The sequence below is a fragment of the Mus caroli genome, unplaced genomic scaffold (assembly GCF_978045245.1).
Source record: "Mus caroli unplaced genomic scaffold, Mus_caroli_1 scaffold_10, whole genome shotgun sequence".
In the NCBI taxonomy this organism is placed as follows: Eukaryota; Metazoa; Chordata; class Mammalia; order Rodentia; family Muridae; genus Mus; species Mus caroli.
The window spans coordinates 103,971,872-103,996,589 of NW_028227265.1; the positions used below are offsets into that span (position 1 = coordinate 103,971,872).

Consider the following 24,718-nt stretch of genomic DNA (forward strand, 5'->3'; position numbering starts at 1 on the left):
CTAAAAGAGCAGCCAGTGTTCTTAACTAACCACTGATCAATGTTTTCAATCAAAGGCATCTACTTCTGTGGTCCTAGGACATAGGTCCTAGGTCCTGGACCTAGACTTTCTAGATTCAACTGTGGGATAGTGTTCATCTCCTAATTTTATCAATGTACAATGTACAGATGTGTAAAAACATGACACTCTACCCTATAAAGATGAAAAGGAAATTTCCCTTCTGTATTTCATTATAAATATGGAATTGAGCTGCAGCTTAAATTAAAAAAAATGTATAGCCCAAATTAACACTGAGTAAAGAAACTACAATAAAGTATACATTATTTTGGACATAGCTCCATAAAGGAATATGTGTACACACACACACATACACACATATGTAGATATACACATGCACACATATACATACATATAAGTGTATATATAGTACATGGGCCATAGTAAAAAGTAAAATGTTAATGTGCAGAATATTTAAAAGCCACAGTGAATGTTATATGTCAGTCAGTGGTCTTTCAAGATTTGTAAATTTTAAAGTAAACAAAGAAATAGAAACATAACACATTAAAATCTTTTAGATAAACTATTTTTATTCCAAAGAATAAATGCTGAACAAACTCTCCACATCACAAACTTGTGAGAAGCCTGTGCTCCTCTGCAGACTCTGTGAGGTAGGCATCTGTACAGCCACGGGGCTCAGGAACTCTGCTGCCCTTCACAACACTGAGAATGGAGCTGGAGAAACCCTATGCTAGCGAATTGTTAATGAACAGTTCCCTTCTCATTCCCCACAGAGCCGCTCAAAGTATTGTTTGTTCCTGGGCTTATACCACTGCTTTTGTGACAGTTACGATGCTTTGTTCAAAAAGCTTGTTGCTTTGATTTATACGACCTCGGAATACAAAGTCTTTCTATGATGTTTAAAACACTGATAGACTCTACTTGCTTTGAAGACTTTCTCAAATTGCTGATGCATTCATCATTAATGATTGGTAAAGATGAGGGAATAGTAGGTGCAAAATTTGGAGATACCACTGTGTTCCCTTTTTGGTTCAGTAAGACTTTAGCCATATAGTGGTTTTGTATGCTACAAAATTTTGTACAGTGCACCTCTTCTCAGAGTACTAGAGTAAGTCCAAATATTACAGGAGTGTGGCATTTGCAGCAGAACACATGCACAGAAAATAAAATCATTTCAGTAAACCATAGCTATAGTCCACATTGCATTTTTAAAAGCTGGAAAATGTTTTCCCAGGCTGGCAACGAGTTCCCCTACTCAATAGCTTTCCAAGTTGGTGATGAGTGGCCACAGTTTTCTATGGTGCATGCCACTCTTACTTCATTTGCAAGTATACCCTCGAGACTGATAGAGGCTGTGATGAATGTTCTTCCTGGAGCTTTAGCTTAGAAGCACCGAAACTGTTCCCGTGAAGGAATAATGTGTTATGAAAACCTGACTCCAGAGAATTCCAGTTCCTCCTGCTTCTCCTTAGACTAGCTTTCATGCCTATCTAAATATCACTAGTTCCATTATGTTAGGAAACAAAAATCTTTCATCCATAGGATGAAGGTTTCATCTCTGCAACAGGAAGCTGATGGTACTCTACCTTCCTTATAACATTTTCTAAGGATCAAAGAAAAATTATGAGAGATTGCATTGATCATGTTCTACATATAAGGACTGGGTCTTGTTTTATGTTGTTTTTTTAATGGCAGACAACACCTTCATTTTAAGCCTAGATTAGGAAAGAAATTGACATTTCATTCAGAATCTCATTACTTGGCAGCTAATCTGATTTTTTTTTTTTTTGGACAGATTTTAGCTTTCTGTCCCTAAATACACACTGAGGCTAAGAAGTCAATGGTACTAGCAATCAGAAGGCAGGGCCTGGGCATCACCTCACACCCCATCCAGCTGCTCTCCAGTTAGCAGCTCAGTTACAGTACTCAGTCCATTCAAACAGAACTACAGACCTCACATCCCCATGTCACAGCCATCAAAAACAACAAAAGCAATATGAACCTCAGTAGTTAGGCGTCTTATACACATTTCCTCATTCTGCCCAAGGCATGATGAAGCTGAGCCAAATAATGCCATCTACAAGGTAATAGTTTTACATTTTCAGGGCAATAGACAACTTATCAAATATCTTCATTTTGCTGCAAGGGTTAACTCATTATTTGTAAAATCTAAATACCGTTCTTAGTACCTTCCTAAAGGCCCTGACCCATGCCAATAGAAATGAACAGCCTGTTTCCTCAAAATGGTACCCGTTACTACTTGTTTCCAAGGTTACTTAGGTTCCTAGGACAAATCATTTCCCTTTACAAACTACTCTGTTTTCCTTTCCATTGCATTTTATTTACTTTGTGTTTGTGGGGTGTGTGTGTGTGTGTGTGTGTGTACATTCATGTGAAGGTCAGAGGACAGCTTACAGAATCTGTTCTGTACTTCCATGACGTGAGACCCAGGTTCAAACCCAGGTTGTCAGGCTTGGGAGCAAGCACCTTTCCCCACTGCCCTGCTTTTGGTTGGGTAGGACCTCACTCCTTAGCTCAAGCCTCTGGGAGCTCATTACATAGTCTAGGCAGACCCTGGACTTGCAGCAGTCTTCTACCTCAGCTTCTTGAATGCAGAAAGTGCAAGTGTAAAGCTGCCACAGCTGGCAACAAGTTACTTTTGTATATGTTTCTATAAAAAGTCCAAACTCTTAGTTGAATGTCATAACTGAATATCAAACGTGCCTCCAGGAGATGCGTAGTTTTCACTTGTTAATCCTCCTATTGATTAAAGTGGTCTAGACACTGAAAATGAGGTCAAATCAGGAAGTTCAAGTTTCTTTCATTTTCAGTTGATCACAAAGAATTATACAAAAATGAAAAAGCAGAGTTGCTCTAAGTCCACGGAGCTTAGCACATACCGAGACTCTGACCTTTCCCTACTATCATACAATATTTTACTTTAACAAAAATATTTAGACAAGTTTCAAAGTTCTCTATTCTTGTATGGGTACCCACCGAGGATGATGAACTGTAATTCGTCAATATTGAACTGCGTATCTAAGCTAAATAATCTGCAGAAAAAGAAAACAACAAAGTATCCCTTTTCAATTGGTTTCATACTTTTTACAGACAACACAGAATTGAGATAAACCTGTAGATCACTATACGTCTGATGTTAACATTAGAAGCTGTAGTATGTAAATGTTCCAGTTGTATATTCTTAGGCATTTGTCAAATGATAACCAAATGTTTTAAGTGTGTAAAATAATATTTGGGTGAATGATACTGCCATGGGTCCTTTTGTTTAATTTTATATATAAGCTCGGATATTCTAGTAAACTAATTTTTTTTCACCTAGTTAGTCTTTGGGTTATCACTTCTCGATACATAATGGAGATGTAAATAAGCAACAAAAAGATAACAAAGAAATCATCTAGAAAGCCCAGAATTCCAAACAAGGCTTCAGGTACAAAATCTAGAGGTGATATTAAATAGAAAAAAGCTCCCATCAAACACAGCATTATCCTAATGCGGAACATCCAGAAGAGGCCCCCAACTGAAAACACTTCCCTGAATGCATGTCTCAGCAAGGTGGGGAGGTCCATGATTCTTTCCATAATCTGAAGGAGGAAAAACAAGCACTAGAATTTAGCATCTAAGATATCAAATGAAAAAGTAATATTTTCATATAATGTACAGATTCAGCTAAGATGAATTAAGGTGTTTTACATATTTAATACCAGACTTTCCAACTATGCATTTTATATAGAAATTAGTTACTAGGTTTTTTTTATAAAACAGGTCTTCTTATACACAACTGAACAGCAATAAAGTATCAACATGCTTAAAATGTGGAATATAGATTGAAAACATATCTGAAAGTCTGATACTTCAAATGCTACAGATTTTTAAGTGTTCTAAAACATAAAAGGCTCTAAAGTCTAAAAGCTTTTGAGCCAAAAGTTTTGGATTTCAGAACATGTTAAATTGGTGACTGTATGATTTTCAAATTCAGGAGGCTCCATTTGTAAAACCATGCAAATACTCTGAACTCTGAAAACTCGGGTCTCACGCATTTCAGATGAGTCATCCAAAGCTCAAGTCACTGATCAATAATCTCATAAAGTAAGCCAAGGAACTGTAGCCAGGAGTGCTGGTTCACACCTGTAATTCCCAGGTTGGGAGGCAGGAGATCAATAATAGCTCAAGGCTAGCCTAGGCTACAGAATAAGAAGACCCTCTCTCAAAAATATCATGTAGGCTTATAGTCTGGGATTTGTTTCCAAGTGTCAGATTTACTATCAAGATATATCATCAATTATTAGATGAAGTGATCTTGGAGTACGACTTCCTTTAACAACAGGCTGTTTTTACTACTTGAAAAAGGTCTATGTGATAATGAATGAATGAATAAAAAAGGCAGACTATGTACAAGTTTTATAGCCCTGGGGATTGAACCTAGGCACTTGGCAGGCAAGTGTTCTAGCCTGAGCTATATCCTTAGCTCTCCTTTCACGTCTTATTCCAAGAGCATCACATCAAGTTAATAATGCTGGCCTTGAATTTGTGATCCTCCTGCCCCAGCCTCCCGAATACCCAGGATTATGTCTGTTCCACCAGGTCGTTGTATTATACACTAAAAATGAACTAACGAATATGTGAGTGTGTGTGTGTGTGCGTGCGCGCTCAAGCATATATAAATAAATAAATGTATATGTATATGTGTGTGTGTTGGAGCAACGGCTAAGAGGTAAGGTGCACTTGCTATTATTGTTTCTAACACCCATGCTGAGTGGCTCACCATCACCACTCCAGTTGCAGAGGTTTTGATGCCCTCTTTAGGCCTCCAAAGACACCTACATGCATGTGGTGCACATATATACATGCAAGCACACATATATACATAGATTAAAACAGCTTTTTTTAAATGCTCAGTCAAAAACAGCAAAGGACTAAGTATGGTGGCACATGCCTTTAATGCTAGTACTTAGAAGCAGAGACAAGCAGAGGTCTGGGATTTCAAGACCAGCCTAGTCTACACATCAAGTTGCAGACACCCAAGGCTACATAATGAGACCCTGTGTCAAAAAATATATGAATAAATAGATAAACTCTGCCCTCTGGGAAAACTAGCAACTGGCAATGATGAAGGTTAAAACTTAGTCCAAAACACATACTAAGACTTTACATAGTTCAATAGCTGGTTGATAAATCTGATTGTACAAAATGTATAAAGGCTCTCTCTGACTTTGTAGCTGCTGTAACATTACTTACAGATCTAGGCTGCCCTGAGAATCTCCGGTTATAATCATTAACATCTTGACGCAATCTTATAACATCCTGAGATTGATCATCTTCACCAAATACTGTTAGGAGGAGAGTTACCTGTGTGTACAGGAAAAAGCTGTTACACCTTCTGCACCATTACTATCCCTTTTCACTTTGTGTTGTTCAAGAGAATGAGAAAAGCTTCTGAATGTATGTTTCATTCATTCCTTTGAATAAAGGCAACACGGGGGACGTGTGAGTAATTACTGCCTTACAGTACAATGTAGTACAAAATGTCATTTTTAATTCCTCCAAGATAAAATGGGTTCCACATCTAAACACTTACTCTAATATTCTCCTGTCCATATCAGACACTAAAACCCACAGTTCTCTGCAAAAACATATACGTGGAGATAAAAGGATGATAGGAAAGCCTTCAGTAAAAAAGTGACATTAAAATTAAAAACCTATCCTTTTCAGAGAAAAATTTAAGCACTCCTGACTGGTTTTACTCACATTTGGCATGTCTTTGAGTGCTATCTATCCCACTACAGAAACTAAAGGGTTGTATGGCCTGACTCTGAAACACCAGTCCTTTTTGTAATAAGAAGATATAAGTCTTGGTACTGTTATAGAACAAAGGTTAGTCTTGCTACTTTCATGACCATGGTAAAGATGACTCACAGTTGCCTAAGGACAATACAGGGACCTTGAAAAATATGTAGAGCTAAGAATGTAACAAACTATAAAGAATGTTACCTGATAAATACAATAAGATAAGATGAAAGGGACTAAATCAGGTTTAGTGGGATGGAGAGATGGCTCAGTGGGTAAGAATGCTGGCTGCTCTTTCAGAGGTTCTGAGTTCAATTCCCAACCACATGGTGGCTCACAACCATCTGTAATGGGATCCAATACACTCTTCAGACTTACAGAGATGTGCTTGCAGAGAGCGTACTCATTTACATAGAACATAAATACATCTTAAAAAAGAAAAAGAACAGGTTTAGTTTTGGATCATTCTAGATGTTTTTATCCTTCCTGAGAACAAGAAAGCCACTAATCAGATATTTTCCAAAGTTAAATGAAGGAGTGACTAAGTGCTATGAGCAGCAGACACAGTCACCCATTCCTTTACAGGTTGTCAATAAAAATGTAGTCTCTAAAAGTCACTAATTTTAAGTCTCCAGCAAGATTGGCTCTTATAGTCAGGACAGTCAAATCCAATCTTAAGAGATCTAACCTTCATGGTCTTTTCCTTCTTATAACTATTCTTTTCTCAAAGCTAATGTAAGGCTTTAGAACATGAACTGTTTCTTTAAAATGCAGTCTTGTCAGGAATGGTGGTGTACACCTTTAATCTCAGCACTTAGGAAGCAGAGACAGATAGAACTCTATGAGTTCAAGGCCAGCCTGGCCTGCATAGTGAGCTCTAGGACAGCCAGGGTTACACAGTGAGACACTGTCTCAAAACAAACAAATGAATGTAATTGAGCATCTCCTATGCTTGGTTGAGTATCTACTATGTAATTGAGCATCTCCTATGCTTGGTTGAGTATCTACTATGAGCTGGGCACTATTAGTGCTGTGCACACATGGAAAAAAAGATGGCACAGCCTCGTTATGAATGACGTCAACATCTGCAAGAAAGGCAGGAAGATGACCTGTTCTAGAGCCTGTTACCTGGCATTGCAGGTGGTATCAAAACTGTGCTTTCCCTTGGGAGGCCTAGTACTCCTGAAGAATAAGGCAAAGTCTTGAGGTACTGGTAGGAGTGTTTGGTAAGCTAACGTACAGAGAGGAGTGACAAGTGTGCTCTCGTCAGACAGCAGCCTGCCTGTTATTTCCATGGCCATTTGCCAGTCAAACAGTACTTTCTACTGTCTTGCCTCCAGGTTAAATGACTGAAATTAGGGAAACAATGGCTATCAGACAGACTAAGAGAACCTCATCCCCTTACTAATCCCTAGTCAGTTTTTAGTACATCAACCACTCTAGGAAAGCCATGGGTAAAATAAGAAAGTAGGCTGAGTGTATGTGTCGATCTGAATAGTCCCCATAAGCTTACCAGTTTCAATGTTTGGTCATTAGAAAGTGGTACTACTTGACAGGGATTAGAAGGTGTGGCCTTGTGGGAGTAGGTGTGGCCTACTGGAGGAAGTACATCACTGGGGGTTGGGCTTTGGGGTTTCAAATGCTCAAGCCAGGCCCAGAGTCTCTTTCCCTGCTGCCTGTGAATCTGGATTGGAACTCAGCTCCTTCTCCAGCACTGTGTCTTCCTGCGTGCTGCCATGCTTCCTCCCATGATGATAATGGTCTAAACTTCTGAAACTGTAAGCAAGCCCCAACTAAATGCTTTCCTTTATAAAATTTGCCTCAGTCATGGTGTCTCTTCACAGCAATAGAACACTGGATAAAACAGGGTGGAACTCACTTTCCAGTTTAAGATACACTGCCTGGCCTCCACATTTCTGGCAAAAGGTAAGAACTACTGGCAATTAGTTTAGGGCAAATAAACTGCCCATGTCACATGTCAAATTAGCCACAGGATCAATGTGAGAGGGACAAACCACCTTTCCTTCTAACCCTGTGGGAAAAAGTAAAAAGTGCTGAGGCAGAGTTTGGGACTACAGAAATGAAAAGGAAAGAAGGAAGTCTGGCTCTCCTGCTCTAACAGCAATGGGAAAATGATTGCTAAAACAAAGGAAGCATGCACTGTAAGAATAATTGTGTGGCTTCATTATTAAAGTTCAAAGAAAATGGGACAAGATAAATACTTAAATATATTTAAAAGGAAGAATATATTTTCCCAAAAGAGAACAGTATATGGGGAAAATTCACTTATCTCTTGTTTTTTCACTACAACTGTAGGATTTCAAATTGAATTCCCCCTTTTATGATACCTTAGTGAATTTTTTTGAATGTATTTTTAAAAAAATTTAGTGAAGTTACAGACACAGTAGGTTAAAATGCAACTTGGCTGAAAAAGTAACTCAATTTAAATTTAAAACTGCTAACACTGGGCAGGAGAATGGCCCAGTGGTAAGAAGACATGCTGCTCTTGCAGAGGCCTGAGGTTCAGTTCCCAGCCGCACCGTGCAGCTCACAGTCACTGAAGGACCCAGTGCCTTCTATGGCCTCTATGGACCCTTGCACTCAGGCTATGTACTACACTCAAGCACACACACATAAAACAAAACATCTTACACCAAAAGAGGCCCTAATATTTATGAAATGAAACACCATAAGTGATACTTGATATCTAGAGAGCACTACCGTTTGCCTACAGATAGGACAGCTGATTGCACCAAGCCAGGACCCGTATCGCCAGTATGCAATTATGCAGGAACCTAGTGGAATAAGAAAACATCAATAATGAAGCTTTAAAGTTCATATTTGCTGGTCAAGTTTCCACTATTTAATAGTATTACTTTTCTTAAAACATTGTTTTATTACATTGTTTATATAGCTTACTAAATATTCCTTGAAATTTTTACCTCATCCAACCAAATTTTCAGATAAATTAAAATCTGGCAGTCATTCCCAACCACTAAAAAAACATTTTTCTTTTGGCTATTACTTAAGCAATGGACATTTTATACAATAAAAAGCAAATATTAATGACCTCAGTTACTGAGGCCTCAAAAAAAGTTTCCTATGTAAAATAAACACTATACTAAATATGACAAACTGTAAGATACTATTTGTTACAAACTTGATGTATTGGAAAATTAATTATTTTAGGAGTCCACTGACCCAGCAAGGTGTGGTGACACATACCTATAATCCTAGCACTTGTGAAGCAGAGACCCCTGGATCTCAAGTGAGAGGGCTCTTCGGGCTACCCAGTGAGACCCTGTCTCAACAATATCAAGGGTTAAAAAGCCAAATTAAGTAAGTTGTGATGGATATAATCCCTTCACTTAGGAGGTTGGTGAGAGAGTCAGGAGTTTAAGATCAACCTCAACTACTCAGAAAGTTCAAGGCCAGCCTCAGCTACAAGAGCCCTTTCCTTCCTGCCACTCCAAAACCTGAAAACCAATTACTGAAGTCGTGGGCTTCCTTGATAAAATACTTAGCTTAATGTCTGAAGTACTTATTGTACTAGGTGATGTTCACGACGATGGTGGAGATAGCTCAATCAGTGAAGTCTTTACTGAAGAAACATGAGGGCCTACCTCAGTTCCCATGAACCAATGTAAAATAGTTGGACATGGTGGCACACACATGTGATCCCAGTACTGGGGAGACAAAAAGAAGAAGTATCCCTGGGGCTCACTGACCAATCAGGCTAGCCTATCTGACAAGTTCTCTAACAGTAAGAAACAGGACCACCCCTCCCCCCTCAACATGGAGAAAAGGCTAGGCCTGGGGAGCTGCTGAGTGTGTAAAGTCAGAGCAAGTGTGAGGACTTGATCCCACTCTCATTTTGTTATTGCTGTTGTTTAACTCCAGACTCTCCAGTGTGTCCAGTCTAAAGCCTATGATTCCAAAGCAGCAACAGTGGCAATGTGAAGATTCCTCGACTGTGATGAGCAGCAACTCTAGTCAGGCAAGCAAGCTCTAGGCTGAGTGAAGTCTCTTCTCAAAAGTAAGGTAGAGAGTGACTGAGGAAGGTATCACCACATGCATGCACACCCATCCCACCACCCTACAGACACAAAAGAAAAAGTAAAAAAGAATGTAGACAGTATCCTGAGGACCAACACCTGAGGTTGACATGGGACTCCACAAGTATCTATGCCCACACCCACACCACATACACATATATGCCCACATGAACACACACACACACACACACAGCAACAAAACAAAGATGGCAACCCTGCCTGAAGAAATAATTTATTTGACCTCAAAAGTGGTAGGGACACTCAGTAGATGAACACTGAACTTCCCTCCAGTAACATGAAGGAACATTTTCACTGTGTGGAGCGTCACATATTCTAGGCAAGTACTGTAATAACTGAGCTGCATTCCCAGCCTGTGTGCCTTGCTCTGACCTCTGCAGCACAGAATTTACAAGAAGCAATAGCAATCCAATTGTGGAAATCAAAGTGGCATACTCCAATCAGTTAGAAGATAGCTCAACCTCACGTTGTGCAATGGTGAGTGAAAGGAGCAGAGAAGTACAGAGATGGCTACCTGAGCACAGCACGTGAACTGAACTTGTCGGATAGCTAGGAGGCAGAAAACAAGACACAGTACACTTCTGTTCCTTATAGCAAGAGTTAAAGCAGAAAGGTTTGTGAGAACAATGGTGAGCAAGCTTGGACTACCAGAAACTGACCAAATTACAACCAACCAACTCACCAATGTCATGACGAGTCTAAAGTCAGCGATTACCTCGTGCCTGTGCCTTCATGGAGCTCTGTGCTAATCACAGTTTAGTAAGAGCTTGGGCACTCTGCTTTCACATGAAACCTGTACGGGAGCAAAAGCTGGGGCTGCAGAGATAGCTCAGTGGCTCAAGTGCTTGTCCCCAGAGCCCATGTGATATAAGCTCAGGCCAGGAGGTCAGGGGGCTGGATCTGCAGCGTCAGTGTAAAAGCCAAGTACAGTGGCAGGACCTGTAACCCCAGCATGAAGGGTAGACACCAAGACTTACTGGTCAACTAGTCTAACCTAACCACTGAGTTCCAGTTGGTAGGGGCTTGGGGGTAAGGAGTTGGGGAGCTGGGAGTGCTGGGGGCAGGACAGACAAAGAGACTAAGAGAAGCCAGGTGTGATGACACATACCTTTAATCCAGCATTAGGTGGATCTCTGAGTTTGAGGCCATCCTGGTCTACACAGTGAGTTCCAGGAGAGCCAAAGCTACATTAATAGAAAGACCCTGTCCCAAAAAACAAACAATACCAACAACTATGAAAAACTAAGATGAGCAACAACACCAACCTCTGACCTCAATACACATGTGTGTACACTTGGTATATGTGTGCCCACACAAATACATGAACCTGCCTGTACCATACAAATATGCACACATCCATAAATATACATGTATATATACACAAAGAGAAAACAGCTATTAGTGCTGTTATTTTCATCTCATACCACGTCTTAGCTGTACCTGTGACCTTTTTACCCCCAAATCCAGGCTATTTTGATAAACACTACATTCATCTAATCTCAAATATCTTTTCCTCTAACTAGAGTGTGGGTGTCCTTATTTTATATAACACCTTATTTTATTTAATTCTGTAACACCATTTGTCTTCACTGAGAAACTATGACTCAGCAGATTAAATGCTTCAATTCACCTGCTATTTGATGCTTGAAATTGTCTTATTCAATTTACTGTAACGGAGCAGAGGTGTTATGCTACATCAAGAATTACCGAGCTAAGAGCTCTTGACACAGGTAGTGTTAATATACTCAATCTTCTGCCAGGAGAAAATTTTTTGAGAAATTACATAAGAAGTATTTTTACCTTTAGATTTATTAAATAAAATAAGTAAATGTGGCTTAGTTGGTAGGGGGTAGGTTAGTATGCACAGGCCTTGGGTTATCAATCCTCCTCAGTACATAAGCTAGGCATGGTGGTGTATGCCTGAAATCTCAGCACCTGGGAGGTAATGTGGATCAGAAGTTCAAGGTCATCCTGGGCTACATAGCACATTTGAGGCCAATCTGGGATACCTGAGCCACATCTCAAAAGAAAAACGTACTTGACAAGTAGAGCAGGATATCAGAAGCAATCTACCCTATTACCTCAGGCCCAGAGGTAAAAGCAAGAACACAATACAACCATCTTTCAATTGACAGGATTATCCACCCAGTGAATTAGCTAAGCCTGAGTTGGCAAATAAGTTCATTTTGCCTGCCAAGCCTTATAAAGTGCCAACACCTGCCTGAAGGATGATTAAGGCCTTGTTTAGATTCAGGAAGAAGGAGGGTCAATGTATTAGAAATGCCTACTACAGGTTTATGAGCAGGAAGATTTCTGTCTCTCCTGATTGCCATTAACTTCCTTCCCCCATCTGATCTTTTATTTACTGTTTTTCAGCAATCCAAAAGATAATTAACAGACTGATCCTGGGCTGGGCCGTGGCCTCAGTGAACAAAGCCTTTGCCAGCCACACAAGCCTGTGGACCTGAGTTCAGAGCTCTAGAATCCATGGATGCAGTGGCACCAATCTGTAACCTCAGTGCTCTCAAGACTGGATGCAGACACAGAAGAAACATATAGGCCTGGCAGATGCAGAAGTGAGCAGGAAGTCCTTTCTTTTTCTCTTTTAACTCACAAAGATTATTTCTTTTTATTTATCTATTTTTTTCTTTTTATTACACTCCAGACTTTATTCCCCTTCTCCAACTGTTCCACCGCCGTACCTCCTCCCTGCTCCCCTGTCTCCACGAGGATGTCCCCACCCCTCCCACCTCTGCCCCACCAGACCTCTAAACTCCCTGGGGCCTCCAGTCTTTTGAGGGTTAGGTGCATCTTCTCTGACTGACTCTAAGGAAAGTGTTTCTTAAGGAAGAAGGCAAGGACACACATGCAGATTCGTCACCCTATACATACTATGACATCTGGCCACAGAAGGTCTAAACCAAAACCAAAAAATAAATTAAAAAGAAAGAAAGAAAAGCTGAAAGATCATTAGCAGAGCTCAGAGGAGGGCTAGGCAAAGTTCCTAAGAGAAAACTGTCCTCCCTGTCAACTCAATGTTGCCTTGTATGTTAGGTATGTGGGGGAAAAAACCTTAGTGAAGATGGGCATGTAGGTGCACAGCTGTAATCTCAACATTTACAAGGTCAGTGTCTGGCTCATGTGCAAACCAATATATTGTCTAAAAAAACCAAAACTAATACCATAGCTGGGTCTGATGCCAAATGCCTTGGCATTTGGAAGGCAAAAGGTGAATCTCTAGATATGACACAAGCCTAGTCACATTGCAAGTTGTAGCCAGGGCTACAAAAGGTGAAACTCAGTCCTTAAGAACAAAGCCTTGGGGAGTTTAAAATTAATAGTTGGAGGAACATAGAACTAGATTCATTATAATAATCACAATGTATGGAACACTCAGCATTGCAAGGTAGATATTTTAAATGTTTCAACCCCAGCAATATCAATAATAAAACTGTAAGAATTCTATGAAGTTAAACAGAAGACACAAGAGGGAGGAGACTAACGAAGGATCATTAGATGCTACATTTTCAATTAGGCTCTAAGAAAACTTCAGAACATATGGGAATAATTAAGACCAATCTTAACTGTATATACTAATGACAGAATGCTTCTAATATCCTACACTTTAACCATTTTTATTTAGTATCTGTAGGTTCAACGGATAAAACAAAAAGAAAAACACTGTTACTCATTTGCAACTAACAGAAAGAACTATTACTGAAAAGTAGGTCTAATGACTGCCATATCTAAGTTAAGAGAAGTTCTTTGAGTGTTCGTCTTCCTATAAGCTGCCAATCACAGCAGAATGAAGCACAGAGCTTAAAGCCAGCGCTAGCTTGCTTACAGCTGGGTTACCCATCACAAAACTACTCGCCTTCTCTGAGCCTCAGTTTCTGATTTGTGGGGTAGGATAAGATTAAGTGTTGCCGGGCATGATGGCGCACACCTTTAATCCCAGCACTTGGGAGGCAGAGGCAGGCGGATTTCTGAGTTCAAGGCCAGCCTGTTTCACAGAGTGAGTTCCAGGACAGCCAGGGCTACACAGAGAAACCCTGTCTCGAAAAACCAAAAAAAAAAGATTAAATGTTAACCTTCTTATACAGTGGGCACATCCCAATCCTGTGAGGTCATAAGACACAATATTACTGTCTATGAACTCTTTCTGGGGATCAGGAGAACCAGTGAGGAGGAGAAGGTACCTCCTGTTGATCCTAAATGTGAATATACTCTCTCTGTAAGCCAGTATGTGTTCTAGGTTTCGCAGCTTTGTCTCCAGCTCCTGAAGGTCACACACAAAGAATAAAGACAGGCAGTAGAGGTTTGTAGCTTAGTCCTTGAGACAATAATTTTGCCATGGAAGTCTGAATAACATGTAAAACTGACAAAAGTTGAGAAGGACACAGTTGGCACACAATGTTACTTGAAAACGTGAACTATTCTTCCAAGAAACACATTGCTAATGATTGAGTCCTCTTTTCCTAAAGCTTGGACCCCACAAATGCCAACACACTAAACAGAAAATAATTATGATTTAGTACCTGTCTCTCTGTGTATATAACCACATGCATGGGAATATACATTTTTTTTTTAATTTAATTTTTAGAGTCTGGGTCTCATGTAACCCAAGCTGGTCTTGAACTTTTTTTCTAGCTGAGGATGACTCTGAATTCCTGACCTTCCTTCCTTTTTCCACTGAGTACTAGGATTCAGGCATATGCCACCGTACCTGGTAATACAATCCTGGGGATCAAGCCCAAGGCTTCTGCATGATAGCCAACTGAGCAATAGCCTCAGACCTTAGTATAGAATACACTAAACAATATGCTATTATTTGGGTGGCAACTAGAGCAGGACTTCTGAAGCAATCTACTCTTCTTAGAACATAAATGTGATAAAAAGAAAATGCGCAATCTAGCCCCCTATCAATCCACATAGGTCCCAAGCTGGTGACTGTAACCCAGCCTGACATGATTTGCTCACCACAAAAGAGATGTCCACAGTTTGTTTCAACAGGAAAGGAGGCTTGATGTAAGCAGATTGGACAGTACATTTCAGTGTAGAACTGCTGTCGGGCAGGAGCAGGGACATCCTGGGGAAAGGACACAGACATCTCTCAAGACAGAAATTACACATGTGCAATAGTTTAACGTCTTGCAAGTCTGAGAAGCGTGCAAAGTTGTTTTATTTGAACTCAGTGGCCTTCACCTTCCTCCCTACACACAACTTGAAAACAAAATGTAGATTAACTCAAAGCTAGCTTTTCTACTTTATTAAAATGCATACATTGTTTTGAATTCCACAAGCTACAATATAAACTAGAGAATCAGAAACACCCTGCTTCAGTGTAACTCAGAGGGAGAGCACCCACTTAACAAGCATGAGGCCCTGGGTCTGATCCTCAATACCATAAAAACAGAAAAAATATCAAACTACTATTCTTAATATTCACTTCAACTTTTTTTTAACATTTTAAACAACCTTTTTGGTTTTTAAAAGTCTTGTTTTGTAGCCCTGTCAGACCTGGACCTTACAGCAGCAATTCTCCCCGGCTTCTCAAATGCTAGCATTGCAGGACCGTGTCTGGCGTCATCCTTTTCATTGAACACCTGTCCCCTGTAAAGTTTTGCATATCTGCTCTATCTTCCACAAGAATTAATCTTCCAGTTAAGATTATTTGCTCATTTTACAAGTAGGGAAAAAATGACCACTTTTGGTCACGTGAACGTGGTCCTTTGGAAAGCCACCCTAGTAAATGGTAGGTAATGGTAAATGGCACGCTTCTCACTGCGTGTTTGTAATCCCAACAGCGAGGACGCAGGGTTGGGAAGGTAAGGGTTCCAAATTACCCTCGACTGCCTAACAAGTCCCAGGGTCGGGCTACATGAGACCTTGTCTCAGACCCCAAGCCAAGCAAATATGTAATATACGCATATTCTTTGATTGTATCACTGTTGTGATCAGATAGTAGTACAAGTAGCACACATCAAATATGATTCCGGAATAAAAGTACCATGAAGGCAAAACCTCCACCTATAGGATTCACTGTAGTAAGGACCTAGAAAACTATCTAGCACTAACACAAACGTACACCTTCATCAAGGGCTGGAAAGCTGGCTCTGCAGTTTAGGGCATGACCTGTTCTTGCAGTTCATGTGTTTGGTTCCCAGCACACACATGAAGGCTCACAATCATCTCTAACTCCAGCTGCAGGGGCTCTAACATCCTCTTCTGAATTCTATGGCACCAACCTCATACATGATACACATACATTAGGCAAAACATTCATACACATACAATAAATAGGTATTAAACTTTTTAATAAAATTATCACAAAAATCAAAACTAGTAAATATAAACTTAATTATAAAATGAATTAAAGAACTTTTGATAAATGTTAAGATATTATAATTTGAATTTTAATTTCTTAAAATAGCACTAATTAATAAAATAATTGAAGGTAGCATTGTTATTCCAGTGTTAATATTACAAAATGAAAATTTAAAATATTTAAATACTACCAGGCAGTGTTGCACACTCAGGAGGCAGAGGCAGGCAGATCTACATGAGTTGGAGACCAGCCTGATCTACAGTATGAGGTCCAGGACAGCCAAGGCTACACAGAGAAACCCTGCCTCAAAAAAACAAACAAACAAACAAAACAAAAACAAAAACAGTAATTAATATTAAAATAAAAACTTATACCTTTCTTGATGTTTTTCAAAGAATATAACAAAAGCCAACAGAATAGCTCATATCTATAAGCCCAGCATTAGGGAGGCAGAGGCAAGCATGTCTCTATGAATTTGAGGTCAATTTGGTCTACACAGCAAGTTCCAGACCAGCCAGGACCATGTGATTCTGTCTCAAAAAAAAAAAAAAAGAGAGAGGGAAGAAATAAAAAAGGAGGTATCTATTTCATTTCCGTTAAAGTCGACTACATTTTTTATACAAACAACAAATACAAAAATCGTTCTCTTTTAGAACAAGGCAATAAAAATCATGCATGTATCTGTAACTGGACTTCTGAGTTCTTCTTTCTTCTGTCCTTCTCTACCTCTCTTCTTCCACCCTTCCAAGCCCCTAACACTCGGTAGGAGAGAGAAAAGGATTGAGGAGAAAGAGGGTGATGGTATCCTTAGACTGCTTCCTACTGACTAGGGCGTCAAGTTCTTTGCCGCAAATTGATCTTGTCTGTCAGGATATCTAGTTCCTTCTTTTCTCCTGTTTGCACCCGACTGCCTGATAAACCGCAACCAACAGCATCCAGCCACCAACCAGCCAAGCAGCAGCCATCTATGGGGCTCTGAAGAGTCCCCAGAATTCCAGAATGCTGTCAAAAGCATCCCCCTGCTCAAGGATGGTGCAAATCATAGTCAGCTGCTGTGGAGAACGTGAAGTAACACCATACCCACGCCTGAGGTTAAAATGAAAACACATTCCCATATAGTTCTGTGATTTTCAAAGAAACCAAAATTCTTACTGCATGCATCCGTGTAGATTAAGACTAGTCAACATGCCACTAGGTTGATCGCTCTTGCCAGTAGTTCCAGAACTTGGGAGGTTCTAGTGGTCTCAATGAGAATGGTCATATAACATTTGAATGCGAGGCCTCTGGCAGATGGAACTGTTTTGGGAAGGATTAGGAGACTTGGCCTTGTTGTCACTCAGGGTGGGTTTCAAAAGCCCACCTGAAGCCCAGTCTCTCACTCTGCTCCAGAGCCATGCCTGCCTGTCTGCGGCCACACTCCCTACCATGATGATAATGAACTAACTCTCTGAAACGGTAAGCAAGCCCCCAGTTCAATGCTTTATTTTATAAGTTGCCTGCACCTGGACTTACAGTTACAGCAATAGAAAAGTAACTATGACAGAGGTAGAGTCAGGAGATCATGATCATTCCCAGCTACCCAACAAGTTCCAGGCCAGCCTGGAACACACGAGCTTGATTGCCTTGATGTCCTCCCAGTCCCGTCAAAAGAACATGTGCGTAATCTGAGAATATATAGTCTGAGGAACAATATAATGTGAGGAGTAAAGTAGCTGATGTAACAGGAAACTACAACATCCCCTTCTATAAATATATAGACTACATAAGCATACCTGTTCTGTTTGGAATTGTTCTCGAAGCACTCTGACTAGCTCCTGGTTTTCTGGATGGATGTTCTGCTGTACATTTCTGTTGAATAGAGTTTATAAAGTTAGATTAACCCATCTGCTTTATTAGTCTAGTTTTTGACGTTGAACTACTGACAAGCACGGGTGGATGACATGGCTCTGTGGATGCAGGCACTTGTGATGCAAGCACAACAACCTGAGTTGGGTCCCCAGAACTCATGTCTAGGTAAAAGCAGAGAATAACTCTACAAAGCTGTCCTCTGGCTTCCATATGCACATCATGGCAGGCATCTGACATCATTAATAATTTAAACAAATTAAAACTCATTTATTCTGTGTGTGGTGTACACTTATGTACATGGGTATGGGTGTGCTATGACACACGTGTGGAGACCAGAATGTAATTTACTGGACTTGCATCCCTCCTACCATGTGAGTTCAGGGCATGAGCTCAAGGCAGCAGGTAGGGCAACAGTATTTACCCATTGACCTGTTATCCTGTCCCAATAAATAATTTTTTTAATATTAGAAAAAGAACTACATGGGGTCTGGAAAGATGGTTTAGTGGTTAAAAGCACTGGCTGCTCTTCCAGAGGTCCCGAGTTTAGTTCCCAGCAACCACATGGTGGCTCACAACCATCTATAATGAGAGCTGACATCCTCTTCTTCTGGCATGCAGGCATACATGCCGATAAAGTACTCATATACATAAAATACGTAAGTAATTTTTTAATCTTTAAACAAGAGAGAAAGACTAAGAACTCCTGGTGAGTTATTGTAACCTAAGAGTAACTGATGATATCCACCTTCACTCCAATCCCACAACTCTGCACTCTAGGCGACTCTGTGACAACTCACTCCCAAATCTGTGATCATCAGCTGACTTCAGGTTTAAAGGATAAATGATAAAACCCAAATGCCCAGTATCTTAGGAATTTATTGCAAGCAAGTAAGTAATATATAGAACAATGAACACATTTCTTTTGTGAAGTTTCTTTAAAATAAACAATTAGAAAGTTCTACATCTGAACACTTTCCCACATCTAATTGGGTCTTTCTCCTAATTTTTCATGTTTAAGTAGAAGGGAAGACAGCAGAAGTTAAAATTATACATATAGTTATACATATAATACAAAACTGCCAAAACTAACAGTGTGGATTGGTTTTTGTCAAATTGACACAAACTTTGATATATCTAGGAAGAGAGAATCTTAACTGAGAAAAATGTTTGCCTAAGATTGGCCAGTCTTATAGGAAAGACTATAGTGCATTTTCTTAATTAATAATTGACATCCAACTCACTCTGGGTGGTGCTACCCTGGTCCTGGATGGTGTAAGAAAGCCAGCTAAGCAAGCCATGAGGAGTAACCCAGTAGGCAGTGTTCCCCATGGCCTCTGCTTCAGTTCCCGCCCTGAGTTTCTTTCTTGATTTCTCTCAGTAATGGAGTATATAACCTGAGAGCTGCAAAAAGAGACTCTTATTTCACAAGTTGCTTTTGGTCATGGTCTTTATCACAGTAATGAGTCTGGAAAGCAATCTAAGACATGAACACACCATTTAAAAAGTACAATGGAAAATCAGAAGCAAGATGTTGGCTATAAAAAAATGAGATTAGGCCAGGAGAGCTATTGGTAATGAGGTGGGGGTTTTGTTCTTTTCTTTGTTTGTATTTGCTTGTTTCCTCTCACTTTTTCCATTTAATTATTTTGGATATATTATTCCATATCACCCACTTGCTGGTAGATTCAATTATAAAAAAAGTTTTAAACGAGGATACTCATAGGAAATATGACTATTTTAGTCAAAATGGAAACTGTGCATTTAAATATTCTCAGTTAAGTCAGGAAAAAAAAATAAGGTAGAATTCAAAGCTGAGTGGAAAATAAACTCTTCCAGCCCCTGAGACCAAGAATTAGCCATCGACCTTTAGAACTACTCAGTATTTGAAGTCATTTCCTCTTCAGTCTCACCTGAGAAGTGCATACAGGAGAGTAGCGATCAACGCGAAGCTGACCACCACAGCCACAAGGACTTGGTCGCTCACTCCTTCTATAAATGAGTCATCCTGCTGCAAACTCTGACCTTCACTGTAGTATCTGGCCATTACAGGTCTAAAATATGAAGAAGTGAAAAGGAAATATATCAATAAAAGCAATGTAAGGATGACTCATGTCTAACATACACTGACACTCATAGCACGCTCCTTAATGCATGCACCATTAAGTACAGCTCCCATGATGGGTCCCCTACTGATGAGTTTGGTTTTGTTTATTAATTTGCCAGAATCTTTATTTGGGGGAGACCAAATACTATTTTCTTTAAGGAAAACCACTTTATCACCCATGTACATACTTTTAAAATAAATTTTAAAAAATACCTTTTCTGGAAGGAAGAGAAGTAGTTCAGTTGGTAGAATAGTGGCCTACCATATACAAAGTTTTGGGGTCACTCTCCAGAATTTTGTAAAACTGAGTGTCATCGTGTATTGTGTATGGAGGCCAAGACAGGAGGATCACTGCAGGTTCAAAGCCAGGTTGGATTACTGGGTAGGGTGCAGAACGGGTATTACCGAAATAAAACCTTTATTCTGTTTAGGGTTAGTTCCTTAAAGGGAAAGAATATTCCCCTACCTCAGTTCCTCTTTTCCAACCCAATATCAAATAAAGGATCCAAACAGACCTCATCCCTCACTGTCTTAGCGTATAAAGAGCTACCCAGCCCATGCCCAGCACACAGAGCTTAGTAACTCCGCAAGCTTAGAGTCCTAGTCATTTGGAAAGCAGAATTCACTTAGGCAGCAAGACATTTATTTTTCTAGTGAATCCATTTGAACTAATGCAAGTCTGGAGTTTGAAAACTATTAGCCAAACCTGAATGAAGCTCAGCTTACGGTTCAGAATTCCTTGAGTGACATGGCATAAAGGAATCTCTTTGAGAGTATGTAGATGCAGTAAAGAGGGAAGACTCCTTCCCAAATTCTAGAGAAAAATGATAGTACCCAATACTGCAAGTATGAAAGGAGACAACCCAAGCCAAGCCAACCGTGTACGTTAATCACAGATAACTCCCCATGTCCCCTCAGTGAACAAAGCTCAAAGCCTTATATGGCAACCAAAGGGAAATGATGGGAATATTCGATTAAGAATGTAAGAGTATAAATGAAATTCTGGATTTATGTACATTATTAGGCTGAAAGGTTTTATCCAGGGCTGAGGATCTACCGTAGAGTGACCTTTACGTAGTGTGCCAGCTTGTCCAGCATTCAATGTCAATCCCAGTAGGTCTGTGTGGTGGCTAGTAAAAGAACCCAGAGCTTTATGCATGCTAAGCAAGCACCCTTATCAACTAAGCTACATTCCTAGCCCTGTCTTTAGGACTTTGATCACAGCCATAGCATTTGTAATTTTAAAAGACAATACCTAATAAAGGAAAACTGTTACACTGGCTGTCTGGCCTATCCTTAGATTTCAAATGCTCTTCTCCCTCAGCTTCAGGTGGCAGTTCATATGGCTGTTTTTATTTTATTTCTTAATTTTTAAAAGAATTACTTATTTATTTTATGTATGTGAGTACACTGTCGCTGTCTTCAGACACACCAGAAGAGGTCAATCATCTATCAGTACGGTTTCTCTCAGCCCTTTTCTGAAATCTTTTGTTTTTTTTTTTTTTTTTTTTTTTTGTTTTTCGAGACAGGGTTTCTCTGTGTAGCCCTGGCTGTCCTGGCACTCACTTTGTAGACCAGGCTGGCCTCGAACTCAGAAATCCGCCTGCCTCTGCCTCCCGAGTGCTGGGATTAAAGGCGTGCGCCACCACGCCCGGCTTTTTTTTTTTTTTTTTTTTGTTCTGAAATCTTTTGAACTCCAATGCACATTAACTGTAAAACACACACACACACACACACACACACACACAGCTAGTTACTGTGCCTTGTGATATATCATAGGAGAGTTAATGTTATTAATTAAGACTGGAATAAAAGAAAACCTACTTTTCCCTCAGCCAGATTATCAAAGTAAGTAGGATTATATAGCAAATGTCACCGAACCTTGTGTATTTATTGTTATTCAATAAAGTCTAATTTTGGAATGACACATACATGCTCATCTGTTTCTGACATGTGTGCTCACAACCAAATCCAAAATCTGTCATATTGAACAGCAGCACCATCTTCCCCTGAACTCACAGACTGCTGTAGCTGAGAACTAACCTCCATCTGGGTAAGGCCTACAAAGACAGCTCAGGAAAGGCCCACACCCCTCTCTTGGGTCTTTTTCTAACACTGTCATGGAAAGGGCTACCCTTTTCTAGTAGGAATACTAGGATTTCCTGTAACAAAGGAAAAATGGGTCCTCACCCAACTCCCCTGTCTCCCTCCCCCGCCCCGGGTTCATATAGCATCCTGATGGTCAGATGGCTTCTGTAATCATTATCAAGGAGTTCTTAATATCATTTCTGCCCCAAAAAGTAATTAGAAGCATAAAATAAACCAGTAATGCTACCCAGGGCATAAAAACACTGTAGACTCACAGATTTGAAAAGACATACTTTATCACAATGTATCACAGCTTTGAAAGCCCAAGTGGTTACTGTACAGATACCACAGTCCCTCCCACATGGCTAAAACCTGTGGTCGTGAAGCTAAAGGCAAGGCCGAAGTCAATGTAATATATACTTACTATCTGTTTACCTAATAAGCTTTAGTCACTGAAAGGTGACACCGGTTCTACAGAAACATTTCAGCATGGAATGCTGGACCTCTAGTCTGACAAAGATCCAGAGGCACCCACATAGATACCATAAGAAAAGGAGATTCTTATGGAATTTCTTATAAGATTTCTCAAGGTATCTCTGCTCCTGTTAAGAAGAATGTTCGCAAGAAAAACCTTTGAGAAGGCTTCAGATACGGTTATTTGTTTATTTTTGGTACCAAAGATTGGTGTTTGCTAGGGTAGTGAGTCTAGCACTACCTCCTCAGCCCAAGATTTTTCGAATCTATGCAACGATCGATTACATATGATCATCGAGCAGTAGTCGATAAAAGGATCATTTTTAAAAAATTCAATGCTGCCAGCGGTGGTAAGCCTTTGATCCCAGCAATCAGGAGGCAGAGGCAGGCAGATCTCTGAGTTTGAGGCCAGCAGGGTCTGCAGAGCAAGTTCCAGTATTGCCAGGGCTACACACACACACACACACACACACACACGCACACAAAGCCAACCACGCAAGCAAAACAAAACAAAAACAAAACGTTTTTTGGAAATCCTAAAAGCTCAACGAGAAAACCAACTTCAAATGGGAAAGAAGTCTCCAGGAACTGCAAAAAAAAAAAAAAAAAAAAAAAAAAGAAGTGAAGGTGTGTCCTGGGAAGATAACTTCCCAGGCACTGTTAATTAAAAATTGCATGATCTGGTGGTTATGCATACCTTTGAATCCAAGATTCTCCTAGGACTCCAAAGCATATATCTTGTATCTTGTTGTCTTGGAAACGCCAATATCTTTGCATTAAGGTCGAGTGTTTATTATAGCATTATTCTTAGACGCCCTAAGCTGGAACAAAGTGCACATCAATAGTAGAACGGGTACAAGGCTGTATTCACACAATAGGATATTAGACAATCATGGGATTTTTGCAGATAATTTAATAGTATTTAAAAGCCAAAGCCACAGTACATATCCATTCATAAAAGTTCAAAATCAAACAAAGGAAAATTATACTACATGTATACTTATCTGGTTAAAAAGCTAAAAGGGAAAGCTTATAAAGTAAGTGCCTATCACAAAAATCAGATTAGAGGTGGTATGGATGAGAGAACTCTTGGGAATGTGGCAATTCATTTTATTAATATTCCTCAAACATGTACTGCTACGCATTGTTCTGCACGCGACTTAAGAACGTATATGAAACCCTACAATGTCTGTATTAAAAAAAAAAAAATCGAAAGTCGGGCAAGGATGCACCTCAATGGAGCCAACTCCCAGCACAAGTAACAGGCCTTAGGAACAGCAAAGGTCCTTACGCACTGGGGAACTGGCGTCCACCCTCTGTCACTTCGGGTAAAGTTTTTTGTGGGAGAAGGGGGCTCCAAGGAGGAGCGCCGGGCACCCCACAGCCGGGCCAAACCGGCCCCCAGCCTCCGAGACGCGCCCACGTCAGCCGTTCCACCTTCGCCCGGAGGGAGACTCTGGGCCGGCTCCGGCGATTCAGGGCTGGCTGCGCCCCGGCTTCCGGAGGAAAGCGGTGGGCGCGGAGCCCACCCTCGCGCGGTCCCGCAGCTCCCCCCACCGCCACCGCGCCGAGTCCCGCGGTCCGCGGGTCCCCGGCCCGCCCGTGCGGGGGCGTGGCCTGGCACACGCCCGCGGCCGGAGAGGGGGGCGCGTACCTCGTCGTGACCGAGGAACTACCGTGCCAGTCGGCGGGTCGGCATAGAGCTCATTTCCGGGGACTACCTAGCTACTCCTCCCGTGCAAACTACAGGCGGCTCCTTAAGCCAGAGCGCCGGCGTCGGCGCACGCGCAGTGCGGAGCCCCGGCGAGGGTGAGCGGACTGGAGAGACACACAGACAGGCCGCCACCGCAGGGCCCGGCTGGGGCGCGCGCCCGCGGGCCTTGGACTGGCGCCGGGAGCGCGCCTCTAGGGGCGGGGCTGAGCGAGCGCGAGCGTGCGCAGTGGTCCTCGGGCCGGGGGACTCGCGCTACGCGGCGCGGC

The 24,718-nt window shown here is 40.9% G+C and overlaps 1 protein-coding gene across 5 annotated transcripts; it reads right to left on the reverse strand.

Moving 5' to 3' along the window:
• Window positions 1-567: 567 nt before the first annotated feature.
• On the reverse strand, window positions 568-24,601 carry Rnf170 (ring finger protein 170). 5 transcript variants are annotated; one of them, XM_021170749.3, is made up of 8 exons: window positions 24,393-24,601; window positions 23,436-23,554; window positions 19,983-20,123; window positions 17,997-18,072; window positions 14,877-14,985; window positions 8,545-8,618; window positions 5,275-5,385; window positions 568-3,620 (listed from the first exon to the last, which is right to left on the reverse strand). In XM_021170749.3, the coding sequence occupies exons 2-8, from the start codon at window positions 23,513-23,515 to the stop codon at window positions 3,351-3,353; spliced, it is 861 nt and encodes a 286-aa protein (XP_021026408.1). In that variant the 5' UTR covers window positions 23,516-23,554; window positions 24,393-24,601; the 3' UTR covers window positions 568-3,350. The 5 variants fall into 5 exon arrangements, with proteins under 5 accessions (XP_021026408.1, XP_021026407.1, XP_029336437.1 ...); XM_021170748.2 differs by having other exon boundaries at window positions 23,436-23,559; XM_029480577.2 differs by lacking the exon at window positions 24,393-24,601 and adding an exon at window positions 24,034-24,356.
• Window positions 24,602-24,718: the final 117 nt, after the last annotated feature.